Raw genomic sequence first — 12,962 nt, forward strand, 5'->3', positions numbered from 1 at the left:
GTTTTTGCTTCTTGCTTGATTACCACGTTGCTATGAGAATTATCATTAAAAAAAAAAAAATACAAAACAAAACTTGTTTGTGTAGTAATTTTATTTTATTTTATTTTTTTTTTTGTGGGGGGAGGACCAAATGCGTATGGAAACTTGACAAGAGGGGTACAACCAGGATTTGTCTTGATTTTATCATGAACCGGAAGGCTAGCATTTAAGCATTCATCCAATAGAATTGAGGCAAAATTTTTGGTTAATCCTTCATGGAGTACAAGTTGCTATCTTACTGAAAACATCATCTTCAATGAACTTCCAACACCGTAGGCATTATTTAACCAACTTGTAGCCTTGTCTCCCAATGGCCTTGTGACACTAGAGGGGATCACTGGCTTGTTGATGAGACTGCTAGGGATTGTATAAAAAATTGGGATTAAATGGTTAAGGGTGTTGGTTAGAGCTACCCCTGTTTTGCAGCCCTCAAGGGCGTTGCTATGAGCTATCCCTGTTATGTAGTTCATTATCACCATGCGGACCCAGAAAGAAAAATGCAGGAAAGTAAAACTGTATCATATAAGTTTCAAGTATAATAATGGTTCAATTTCCTAGTGTGATAATAATAATGATGATGATGATGATGGTTCAACTTGCTAAATTATTCTCCTTTCCTGATACCTCATTCTCAGTTACTGCTTTTTAGTCTGATATGTACAGCTTTTATATCCATTCTCTTGAAAAGGTCAGGGAATCAGAACTTTCATTTGGGTGTAAAGGGCAAGAAATACTTTTGGCGATGTGATGTGAGATTTCCTAGGTGCTTGAAGAGAGCAGAGTATCAATCACATTTGGGGGTCAGTCATGGATACTAGCTTCCTGTGTAAGCGCACTGATTATTTTGCTGGGTCACTTCCTGCATCTAGTACAGACCTCTTGAATTTTGTTTCTGTTCTTATTTAAACGACCCCACGCCCCAGAAAAAGAGGGTTGATTGGCGAAAATAATGATTGAAATGAGTGTGATACACGAGTAGTCAAGTGGTCAATAAGTGTTGATTTAACTGGGCTAATGCTGACAGTGTGATTTTGCAACTGTATTGTGGAGAATTAAAATTTATCCATGCCTCTCAGAATCTTGTAATTTAATTTGAAGCTTCATGATTATGGGCTGTATATCATTTTCTTATATGAATTCTCATGATTGTATCCCTCATTACATCACGTGGAATAGGCTCATTTGTAAGAAGTTATATTTTGGCATTGGTTTGGACTGTTGAGTCATTGACAGCTTGATCTTCGGGGAATGTCAGAATCTTACCTCACAGAAACAGTAGAACTAGTCACACCATAATTGAGTGGGTTATCATCAAAATAGGAGAATATGCTTTAGGTTTGATATCTAAGGCAGTCTCCGTTATGGTTTGCTCTTGCTGTTTGCAAAGAAATCAGAGAAACACACCACTCTGTTTATTTCTACTGCTCTTTTGTTAGTTTCTCTTGAATTCTCAGTCTTCTATAGTATATCTGATTATTGTAGCTCTTTGTTAGAACCTCTATGGTATATTTTACTTAGTCACATGTTTCCCCGGATAGAACAGCGGGGAAAAGAAAAAGAAACAAAACTGCATTTACTGTAGATATGGTTACTCATGCAGGACACTTGGATACTGATATTCACGAACCCTGTTTTGCAAATCATGCATACCTCTAAACAAGATGAGACCAACATGACCTCCACACCAAACTAGATGCCGACTTTGCTAAAATGGTATAATTTTCCCCACACGACTGATATACGCTTTAAGGTCAGGTTTTCAGAAGACGAGGATGTTTATTTAGAAGCAGAAACTAGAATAAGGCTAGTACAAAACTTCTCCATCATGGAGCCGAAAGGAGATGTCATATTACACAAGTGCTTGCCTTCTAAGGAAGCTATTCTCAATCCCAGCTTGGAAAACATCAGTTTTTGGGATAGGTAGTGTTGTCCGACCATGGGTAATAGGCAGAGAACTCTTGGTCAATTCCTTCAAAGAGTCTCTCTAATGGGGTTGCGTCGGAGTCGCAGAAAAAGTTCTGGTTTTCCCATCCATACAAAGGAGGTGGCTGTTCATTCATTAGGCTGTCAAAGGCCTGATTTGCAGTTGCATTCCCTGCATGGGATAGTAGCAGAGCCTGTTGGTTGAGATAATCTTGCATATTCAGAGTGTCGGTTTGTGAAGAAAATTGCAGGCCAGTGTTAAGGTTATTAGTTGCTCCATAATGTTCACCAGTAACAGTATCAGGAGCAAAAGTAGCCATGTGGTTCCCTAGAATTTCTATCTCCTCTTGTAGGTTGGCAACCTGCAAGGTAAGGTAAAAGGAGTATGAGTTTCATCTTTTGGAACTCATATGCAAATGTAAATTTTAGTGCAATCTATTTAAGAGGTGGACATAAGAGGGAAGTGACCTGTTGTTGGAGTGCAAAGATATGAGCGACACAACCGTAGACAGGATCCCGCATCCGAGCGAGTGCTTCATAAGAGATTGTGATAGCAGCTTCGCCTCGGTTATGCAAGGGAAGGTGTAGCAATAGCTTAGAGACATTGCTGGCACCAAACACCTTGTGGACTGCCGCAAAATGGGATGCAGCCTGGTCATAACAGAAGTGAGGGGCAAAAACACAGTCACTCGTGCACCTTCTCCTCAAGAACTTGCACGCACCACATGAAGCACCAATCCCTGTCATTATCTTTAAGCTTTTACTGATCTGCCCGGACGGTCTGGTCTGATCTGGTCTGGCTTTGTTTATGAACGAGAGGTCGAGAGTTACTCTTTATAAACCATCACTGAAAAGGGTGTAATGTTCTTTTTGTTGTGGCTCTGGACATTCTCTCTTTAGTTAAAAGTGACTTCTTTTGGGTCTCCTTCGTGGCCTACATTTTCCTTCTCAAATTGGGTAACCTTTCCTAATTCATGCCTTAAAAGGGCTTTATTCATTGAGATTCTTGACAAATGAGACTAGTTGATGGAAGGCCTAATCATCGTTATCATAAGTTGCGAACCTAGAAATGAGAAATAATTGATTGAAGTAGTATTCTAAGTAAAGCATTTTTGTCTAGTAGGCAAGTACACCAGCTCCCTGTGTCTTTTATTTGGCAATTATGAAAAGTTCATCTTGCCTTGGTTGGAATGATGATTAGAAAAAGAGTAACTAAGGGTTATCCATATTGCATGAACTCATAGAGATAAACTGGATTTGGATTTTTAATGGGCTTGCCAATTGAGGTATATATATCGATATATCTATAGAGAGAGAGAACATGACCCATCCCATTCTGGGGATGGTCCTCTCTTCTTTATCCCTGGCCATATCTTTTAGTTAACTGGTTTTTCAAATGAAGAACCAGTGGCAATTTCATCAAAATGAAAGAGCAAACAAGAAATACAAGCATGTATTGTTTTATGTGCAGGTGTAAATGGTAGCTTAGGGATTGCATATAGAGAGCACGAGTCACAACGGCGATTTGTCTGGTTGTGTTCATCCTCCATGATTATGCATATTATAATTCAAAAATTGAACCAGGTTTGGCTGTTGGCCACTTCATAAATGGGTTGGTGGCCATGGGCATGGACCCCCTCTTGTCCTCCCAATACAACAAAAGGGGCTCCAACAGCTCCATCCATCCATCTCTAGACCAAGAGAGCGGCTCACCTGAGCTATCAGCAACAGTCGCAAGTGCATAAACTATTGCATTTATGTGCCTCACGGCTCTAGAAATAAAGGGGAGCTTGACAAATAAGTGAGAGAGATTGGGGGACAATGCCATTCTCACTAACATCAATTCCTGCTTTGTGTCTTTTCAGAACTGAAAGGTTTTTTGGTTTGATTGCAATAATAAGCCTTCAAAGGTTGGGAGAAATGTTATGGGGCGGTGGAGGGGAGCCTTTCAACTTTCGAGTTTAACGATGAAAGTGTCTTTCTCTATCATGGATCAATCATCTCTTCCTCCACATGCATTGCTAGGTTTCCTGTAGTTCGTGCACTTATCCCCCTCTGTGCATGAGCTTACTGCCGAATTCCCTACAGAGACGCTTATCCATGGCTCATAGGCCCATGACTAGGTTTATCTACAATTTTATGCAGTTACCCTGCTTCTCATCAAAGCCACTGTGTTGTCCATGTCTATCTCCTTACTGATTAGCAAGTGGGTCATTTATTCCCAGTGCAGGATTGATTATTCGTGGGCATTGGGAGGGGATCCAATGTTGACAGCACTTTGCAAGGACAATCAACACACCTTCATGGGCTTCTTCGTTTTCATCCCATAATTGTCATTGTTGAGACTGTATGCACAGAAACTCACTTTTTCTAATCATTTTATTTTATTAATGAAATATTGATTATGAATGTACTCATTTTAATACATAAGCAGTGTATTAAGGTGTCCAATGTTTGATGGTAGATGACATGCTGCATAGCATTAGGCATGTACGGGAGTTCGCGATTATCGATTTCTTTCAAACTAAGGTAAAAGAAAGTAGACAATCTTTTTTGGTTGCTTGCAATGCATTGATTGTTATATTATGTAGTGTTATTTCACTTAGTCATACAAGTAGTTGAGCTTATAACTTAATGCATTGACATTTGTTGTGTTGCACAAAGATTGTTGATTACATAACCCTAGTAAATGATTATTCTTAATTCATGGATTCAGGGGTTCCTAGTATTGTACACTTCGATTTGTTCATGTATGTGATCCTAAAATCTACAATTGAAATATGATTGGGTGTATAATATATTGTGTTTGCGTGTTCATTGATTCAAGTAAGAAATTTTATAAGAAATATACTCTTTGCATTCTATGATTCAGAGTTTGATGTTTTCATCCAAAGAAAATTATTTATGAAATATTTTTTTATTAAACTATATATATTATAATGGAGGACCTGCTTACAAGTTATCCAACAGGTTTATGGTTTATCCATGTCAATTAAACCATAAAGATTAATTAGAATTTCGATGTTTTGAGAACGAGTTAAATAGTATAATACTATTAGATCCTTTAAACTTTATTCATGGAAAATGTTTTGCAATGAAAAATCAGCTTAGACCAAAGTCATTTGGAAATGTAGAATCAAGAATGAGGGTTTTGCTATAGGGGCATTTTTGGTATTTCATGTGTAGGGACATTTTTGGTATTTCATGCATGCCAATATTTCCATGCATGAATGTAGAATTTATTTGGATTTTTTTTTCTTGTCATTTGTGGAGGATGTTGAATTTTGTAGGCATGAGAGAATTATTTTAAAGTTGTGCAAAGCTTAAGCCAATTAATGACTTATGAGGTTTTACAACTTATAATTTATGAATATTTAATAAATTATTCTCACTTATTAATAAATTAAATATTCAAATATTTTACTATGTAAATATTTTTAAAATTCTTCTAAAATACAGTTTTGAATGATAGTATAATTTCCAAAGTGTATAAATATTCAGAAAGACATTCAAGGCTATTTTGTATGAAAGTTTTAACAAAGATTATGAATATTTAAAGCGAGTAATCTTGTATATTTTTGTTAATATTTGGAATAAGATAATTTTACATCCAAATTTGCTTTTAAAAATCCAAAGGAACAAAAGAATTGCTTTTTATGTTTATAGAAAACATTCAAAAATTAAAAAAAAAAAAAAAAAAAAAAAAAAGTCAGAGCATGTTTGGGAGGATTTTTTACAATAGTTTTCAAATAAACACTTCTTTGATATTTTTTAGAATAAAAGCATTTTTGAGAACTTGAAATGTTTTCAATATATTTTTTATATTTTAAAATATTTTTTAAAAATAACTTTAATATGTAATATTTTATTTTCTTTATATTTGCACCATTTTTTTTTTCTAAATAGCCTCAAAAACATAATTAAAAACAATTATAATATAATTCAAAAAACATTTTGTTTTAAGAATGAGTTCTCAAAAAAAAAAAATTATTGAAAATTTTATCGAACTTGTTTTTAAGTCTAAAAACTAAAGGTCTAGTTGAGAATCATTTAGAACAACTTTCTATTCTTCAAAACAAAAAACACAAAAAAATATATTTAGCCACTAAAAACTATTTTTTGTTTTGTATTCTTAAGAATAGAAAATATGGTGTTTTTATATAACATTTTTTTAGTTATTTTAAATTATTTTTACTTGTTTTTTGAGGATTGTTTTAAGAAATAATTATACAAATATGTCAAATGATTAAAAATAAAACACTAGATATAAAAATTATTTTTAAAATATATTTAAAAATATTAAAAATAGGTTAAAAATATTTTAACTTTCCAAGCAAATTTTTGTTATACAAAAATCAGATAACAATTTTCAAGAACTGTTCTTAAAAACTATTTTTCATAATTATTTTTTAAAATAGTTACCAAACATGCCTAATTTTTTGTTTGTAAAACAGAAAACAATTTTTAAAAATAGTTACCAAATATGCTCCAAATTTTCCTAACATAATGTTTGGTTTCAAGAAAGTATCAAAGAAAGAAAAAATATATATATAAAAAAAATTATTTTCTCATATTTGATTGTACTATAAAATATATGAAAGAAAATCAAATATAATTAAAATCAATTATAAACTTAATTTTTATATAGAAAAATCAAAATAAATTAAATGAGTTAGAAATAACATTTAAAATAATTTATTAAAATTAAATCTATTTTTTTATTTTCCTTATTACATAAACAAGGACTAGCCCATCCGAGTTTAGGGTTGCATTTCAACTATACTAGACCGGTCCGTGTGAGACAAACTATTTTGGCAGCATTCCTATCACACAAGTAACAATGTTTCAAAATGAAGAATCAAAGTACAAATGGTATGTTCTTACACTAAACCATCACCTCCATTTTCATGATGAGTATCAAAAGTTTTCATACATCAAAATGGTCAAAAAAACATTTCCCGGGGGCCTTGTGTTTTCCCATATGCCTCTACCACTAGAACTGACAAAGACCCATGAAAATATGTCTTAAAACATCCCTTTCAGGATTAATGGTACCACGTGAATCTTAATGTCATCCATATATTTTTTTATGAGGAGACAAGTCCTAGCTTTCATCTGAATAATTCTGTGTGAAAAACAAGAGATTCGACAAGGGGGTCGCTCAAGATCGGATTACGCTGGGCCCCTGTCATGGATTCAGACAATAAAATCAAGATGAAGAATTCCTCAAATATCACAGGCAGTTCGTTATCCTTATCCAGAGTTTTTCTAATTTAGCATGTAGCCCTTTTTCTCAAGCACAAATGAATGGAATCATATCATTTTCCTAATCTTGTGTGGTAAGAAAATGATATAGTTTTTGGTGGTGAGGAGGTGGCTCTAAATACTAACCGCAAGGGCCAATGAGAATTCAGTCCCGAGGAGTCTCTGCCTGCCACGTGCCTATAAGCCCAATCCTGATTGTGTGGCCGTTGGGAATTCAAAAGCCAGTCCTCAGAATTGATCTGCTCCAACTGCTATAAGAGTCCTCACTCCTCTCTTCTCCCCTCAAAACATCTCTGCATTGCCTTTCAGTTGCTTCCCATCGCAGCACTTATGGCTACTGCCGTCTCAACCGTTGGGGCTGTCAATAGAGCACTGGTACTGTGCCTTTCCCGCCCTTTTTAGGCCTTGGTCATCTCTGTTGATTTTTGAAAATGATCACTGCATTTGTTATTGTTATCGAGTGTTTTTTGTGGTTTGATTGCTTGTTTGTTGTTAAGTCTCATTTTTCACTTCTGTGTCTGATCAAATTGGCAGAAAAATGATGTGTGCACACGAACACACACATGGATCTTTGTGACTCCATGGGGATCATCATTTGGGTTTGAAGTTTTTCAGATGATGATTCACGGGGTTTTCCATTTCTGATTAAGAAGAGCTTGACTTATGTCGTCTACTTTGAAGCATTATGAGACTTATTTGATGCAGCTGAGCTTGAATGGCGCCTCTGGTGCTGGAGCTTCAGTTCCAAGCTCAGCCTTCCTGGGCAGTAGCTTGAAGAAAGTGAACTCTAGATTCACCCACTCCAAGGTTTCATCAGGAAGTTTCAAGGTTGTTGCAGAAGTGGACGACGAGACGCAGACCGAAAAAGACAAGTGGAAAGGCCTTGCTTTCGATACTTCTGATGACCAGCAAGACATCGTCAGAGGTAAGGGTATGGTTGATTCGCTCTTCCAAGCTCCCATGGACGCAGGAACCCACTATGCTGTCATGAGCTCTTACGAGTATATCAGTACTGGACTTCGCCAGTAAGAACCAAAAGAGAAATTGAAATTCTGGATTGGGTAGTGTTTATGCTTGTAATCCTTTCACGTTATGAAGGAGTTTGCTCTGATCATGAGCTGGTGATGATGCTTTTAGGTACAACTTGGACAACAACATGGATGGTTTCTATATTGCTCCTGCATTCATGGACAAGCTTGTTGTTCACATCACCAAGAACTTCATGACCCTGCCTAACATCAAGGTATCTCATGCTGTTTTTCCTCAGTCAGATTCATATATATATATATATATTTTATGAATCAAAACAAACTTGAATAATTCCTGTGATTTTGTCGAAGGTTCCCCTCATCCTTGGTATTTGGGGAGGCAAAGGTCAGGGGAAGTCTTTCCAGTGTGAGCTTGTCTTTTCCAAGATGGGAATCAAGTGAGTTCATGATTTCAGAATTCAAAGGCCTCTTATAGGAGGATATGTATATGTTTTGATTTGATAATGAAATTTCAGCCCCATCATGATGAGCGCTGGAGAATTGGAGAGTGGGAACGCAGGCGAGCCTGCCAAGCTGATCAGGCAAAGGTACCGTGAAGCAGCTGATATAATTAGGAAGGGAAAAATGTGCTGCCTCTTCATCAACGATCTCGATGCAGGAGCAGGTCGGCTAGGTGGAACTACCCAATACACTGTCAACAACCAAATGGTTAATGCCACCCTCATGAACATTGCTGACAACCCAACAAACGTCCAGCTACCTGGTATGTACAACAAGGAGGAGAATCCTCGTGTCCCAGTCATAGTCACCGGTAACGACTTCTCAACATTATATGCTCCTCTCATCCGTGATGGTCGTATGGAGAAATTCTACTGGGCACCTACTCGGGAAGATAGGATTGGCGTTTGCACAGGAATTTTCCGGACTGACAACGTCCCTGTAGAGGACATTGTCAAGCTTGTTGATACCTTCCCTGGTCAATCTATTGGTAAGTTTATTACTAGCAACATTCATTGCTCAGTATTTTCCAAGTTTTTGGAAGTTTCCACATCTAAGATGCGGTACTTCTGATTTCATTCTCACTCTCTGGTGCATTTACAGATTTCTTTGGTGCACTAAGGGCAAGAGTTTATGATGATATGGTGCGGGACTGGATAGCAGGAATTGGGGTCGACACAGTGGGGAAGAGGCTTGTGAATTCAAAGGAAGGACCCCCAAGTTTTGAGCAGCCAAAGATGACCCTTGAGAAGCTCCTTGAGTATGGCAGCATGCTTGTCCAAGAACAGGAGAATGTGAAGAGAGTCCAATTGGCAGACAAGTACTTGAATGAGGCTGCTCTTGGAGATGCTAATGAGGATGCTATTAAGAGTGGATCTTTCTTTACTTAGATCCCTTGATCCTAGAGGCTTTCATGGGAGGTTTGCACTTTGCCAGTATTCCAAAGAACTTGTGACTGAATTAAGATTATGCAAAAATTATCCTAAGCTTCTCCAGCATTGATGGATGCAGGCCTAGCAGTCCAACATATAGATGTTCCTAGTCTGAAGGTTGACCCGTTTCATCTGCCAAGAACTTTGATCTGATTACTAGAACCGACGACTATAGTCTAGGTCTCTTCTAGATATTGAGTGAAAGGATGTGAGAAAATCAGTAACCCCTCCACATTAACTGTGTTTCCATGGATTAGTATCCTCCTGTAATTTTGTGTGATAATATATATACAGTGAGTTCGATTCCACAAGAGGTCTTTGTTCCATCTGTGATTCCCCATGAGGCAGGAAACCTCCTCTGTTCTATGATACTAGGATCCAAAAAATCATTGCTCTTAAAATATAAGATTTGGCATAAGGGGCTGGACCTCTATTAAAATTGGAGACTAAAATCTCAATTGTTAACTTCAGAATTTCTCAGTGGAATCCAAGGAAACAACATGACTCTCAGTTGGGCATGCTCGGTTTGTAAATGGCCCAGAAGAATTGAAGTGGGCTGAGACTACCATTGATAGAAATGTGTTTTGAGCATGAGGTTCCAGCCCACAAGAACCACTTGGTGGATCTCTTTAATTAGCTCAACAAGCTATCACCTGTGGGTCGCCAGCAAATTTTTTTGTTGATGTTTGAATATCATTAAGTTAATTTGGTCTAGATGAGTGATGAATTTAATGCCCTAAATTACCATAGTTTTAGTCTTGAAATTTATGCATATTGTGCACACCTTTAGTTAGAAGGTTCCTATAATTTAATAATTATCAATCTCTTATCTCTCAAGTCATACCCAAATTGAAACAAATGACCAAATCTGGTCCACATGGTTGAAAATCTTTGTCTAGGTAGCATGATTCTATATAACCATATTAAAACTTTGGGATAATTGTGTTTTGGACCTAGCTGGGCCCAAAATTAAGTTTTAGTCCGTATAAGTTTACTATTTAAGTCCAAAATGTAGAGGAAATGTGAAAATTGAGAAGAATGATATAAAATTTTTATCTTTCCAAAAATGACCTTTAATGACTATGAAACAAAAAATAGAAAAACATTAATTTAAATTTTATTCAGTTTGCAAACCTTAATAAAATTTAATATAATTTAGTGATTTAGAAAAAAATACACCATTTTCCAAAAAAAATAAAAATAAATTATTATTATTTAAAAATCAAATATCTTGGAAAATATATATTTTTAAAATTGTGTTTATAAAAAACACCTGAAAGTATGTCAAATTTATTTTTTTAAATAATATATTTTTATAATATATTTTTTTTTAAATCAGTTTTTTAACAACAATAAATTTTCAAAATAATTATTTTAAAAAAAATTAAGATAAAAAAGTTTTTCAAACATTATGGTAGAAAATAGTTTTGAAAAGTATATTGATCTTTTCATATCTTATATCATTCTCATTAATTATATAACTTTTATGGGTCAAATCTTAAATTTTGGATCTAGTTGGGTCCAAAAGACAATTACCCCAACTCGAGAAAAATTTTAGCAGTAGGTGCCGAAAAGAACTTGATTCTTCACAAATGCTATGTACACATTGTTCTTTAATAGCCTTGGTCCAAGCCATCTCCTTTCTTTATAATGAAGACCAAAGCCCCATTTCCACCGAGTTCACATTTTCTCGCATAAAAGTACTCAAAAGGGGCACCTAACCGGGGGACCTTCTCTTAAATATTCCTTCTCGTGCCCATTAAATTACACTTCTTTTTTGTTTTTGATGCTACATCTTGTGTTTCTTCTTATCTTTATGGAGAGGGTAGAAAGGTTGTCGCCTACAAGGATACAATTGTTATGTCAGTGGAAGGTTTAATATAAATAATATTAATTTAAAAACACAAAAATAAAACTCTCAACACAATGATATAAAAGATTTTAACATGTTTGACCAATCACACATATATTCATAAATGAGAAAAAATCTTTTTATTATACCATAGAGAATATTACAGATGACAAAATTAGATATAATGATTATTAGGTATCCAAAATATCCTCGTATTTCCTCACTTTTTATATTCATACCCTAAACCCTGAGTTCTCTCGTTACACCAAATATCATCCATTCTTCGTCATATATCTATCAATCCCATATAGTTTTTTACAAGTCAATCTTCATCTTATAAAACCTAATAACTTTCCTTATTCAACAAAAAAATCTAATATTACAATAATATATCAATTTAAAATGGTGGAGTATTTTCTCATCGTCACTTCAACGTCGGGTTGTGACAAAAAATGAAACTGCTTTTGAATTGGAACATGAGAAATGTTGTATTTACATAATTAATTTGAGGACTAAGTTTAGAGGAAAGGCATGTCAATTTACTTTCAATGGTGATATAAGAATCTACGACTCCTTGTGACATTAAAATAATGAAAAACAAATACTATGAACCCTATTCTTTGAAAAGAGTTATATTCCCATTGCACCATGAAGCTAGGACCGGAAGGAACTCTAAGGCATTGCTTTCAATGACTTGGAAGTCAGTAAGGGCTGCTTTACTTTTCATTTTTTCAATAAGATTCGACCTCAGCCCTTGAAACAATAATGGTATAGGATTGGCTTGACAAGATTGTTGGTGGTAATAGTAAATCACTCACTTTGAATGGATTAATTCTAAATAGGGTTGATAATTAGACGTGTTTTTTTTCTTTCTTTTGAAAAACTCTCATTTCTAATAGGTTGAATTTAGAGGGATTTAAGACTTTTTTTTAAAACCCAATAGAGTTTGAATGTTGTCTTACCCCATATATTAAGTAAGGGTCGGGATGGAGTGACTCGTCCAACCCGTTCATTGCATTTGAAAATATCCCTCCCAAATCTTGTAAAGATAAGATCATATGCCAAGAAAAGTTGTATCCAACTTGGCTTATTAGGCAAGGTACCATAGCTCATCTCTAATGTGTAGACCATTGACTGTCACCCTCATCCTAACCTTTGAAATTCAGTAATAAACATAGGAATAGGAGACACGGTAACAACATTACAAAAATAAACCAAAAACACCTTACCCATGAAAAAAGGAGGAAAGAATAGCAAAGAAACCTTACAACATCGTATGACTTCAAACTATATATATAGAAAACAGTTTGACAACACCATGAGCTGTGAAAGCAGCCAGTGGAGTAAATTATTTAACTTCTTCCATCACATCATGACTCTTCAAGAAAAGGGAAGATGAACTGCAAGTTGCCCAGAAAAAAGGACCCATCAGTTTTGCCTAACTCCATTACCACTTACAAGTCC

The 12,962-nt window shown here is 35.4% G+C and overlaps 2 protein-coding genes and 1 long non-coding RNA gene across 6 annotated transcripts; 2 read left to right on the forward strand and 1 right to left on the reverse strand.

Annotated features, from left to right (window-relative positions):
- Positions 1 to 1,795: 1,795 nt before the first annotated feature.
- Positions 1,796 to 2,709, reverse strand: LOC117929268 (LOB domain-containing protein 33-like). The gene is made up of 2 exons (XM_034849541.1): positions 2,431 to 2,709; positions 1,796 to 2,324 (listed from the first exon to the last, which is right to left on the reverse strand). Exons 1-2 carry the CDS (start codon positions 2,707 to 2,709, stop codon positions 1,944 to 1,946), a joined length of 660 nt encoding a protein of 219 aa, XP_034705432.1. The 3' UTR covers positions 1,796 to 1,943.
- On the forward strand, positions 2,688 to 4,371 carry LOC117929269. Of its 2 annotated transcripts, none has more exons than XR_004653725.1 (2): positions 2,688 to 4,085; positions 4,188 to 4,371. It is a non-coding gene; the product is annotated as an uncharacterized LOC117929269 (long non-coding RNA). The 2 variants fall into 2 exon arrangements; XR_004653724.1 differs by having other exon boundaries at positions 4,193 to 4,371.
- A 3,123-nt stretch (positions 4,372 to 7,494) lies between these two features.
- On the forward strand, positions 7,495 to 9,957 carry LOC117927488 (ribulose bisphosphate carboxylase/oxygenase activase, chloroplastic-like). 3 transcript variants are annotated; one of them, XM_034847004.1, is made up of 7 exons: positions 7,495 to 7,602; positions 7,933 to 8,252; positions 8,365 to 8,470; positions 8,568 to 8,653; positions 8,732 to 9,204; positions 9,318 to 9,634; positions 9,726 to 9,957. In XM_034847004.1, exons 1-6 carry the CDS (start codon positions 7,558 to 7,560, stop codon positions 9,602 to 9,604), a joined length of 1,317 nt encoding a protein of 438 aa, XP_034702895.1. In that variant the 5' UTR covers positions 7,495 to 7,557; the 3' UTR covers positions 9,605 to 9,634; positions 9,726 to 9,957. The 3 variants fall into 3 exon arrangements, with proteins under 3 accessions (XP_034702895.1, XP_034702894.1, XP_034702896.1); XM_034847003.1 differs by having other exon boundaries at positions 7,496 to 7,602; positions 9,318 to 9,957; XM_034847005.1 differs by having other exon boundaries at positions 7,507 to 7,602; positions 7,762 to 8,252; positions 9,318 to 9,957.
- The last annotated feature ends 3,005 nt before the right edge of the window (positions 9,958 to 12,962 follow it).

The sequence above is a fragment of the Vitis riparia genome, chromosome 13 (assembly GCF_004353265.1).
Source record: "Vitis riparia cultivar Riparia Gloire de Montpellier isolate 1030 chromosome 13, EGFV_Vit.rip_1.0, whole genome shotgun sequence".
NCBI classification, from domain to species: domain Eukaryota; kingdom Viridiplantae; phylum Streptophyta; class Magnoliopsida; order Vitales; family Vitaceae; genus Vitis; species Vitis riparia.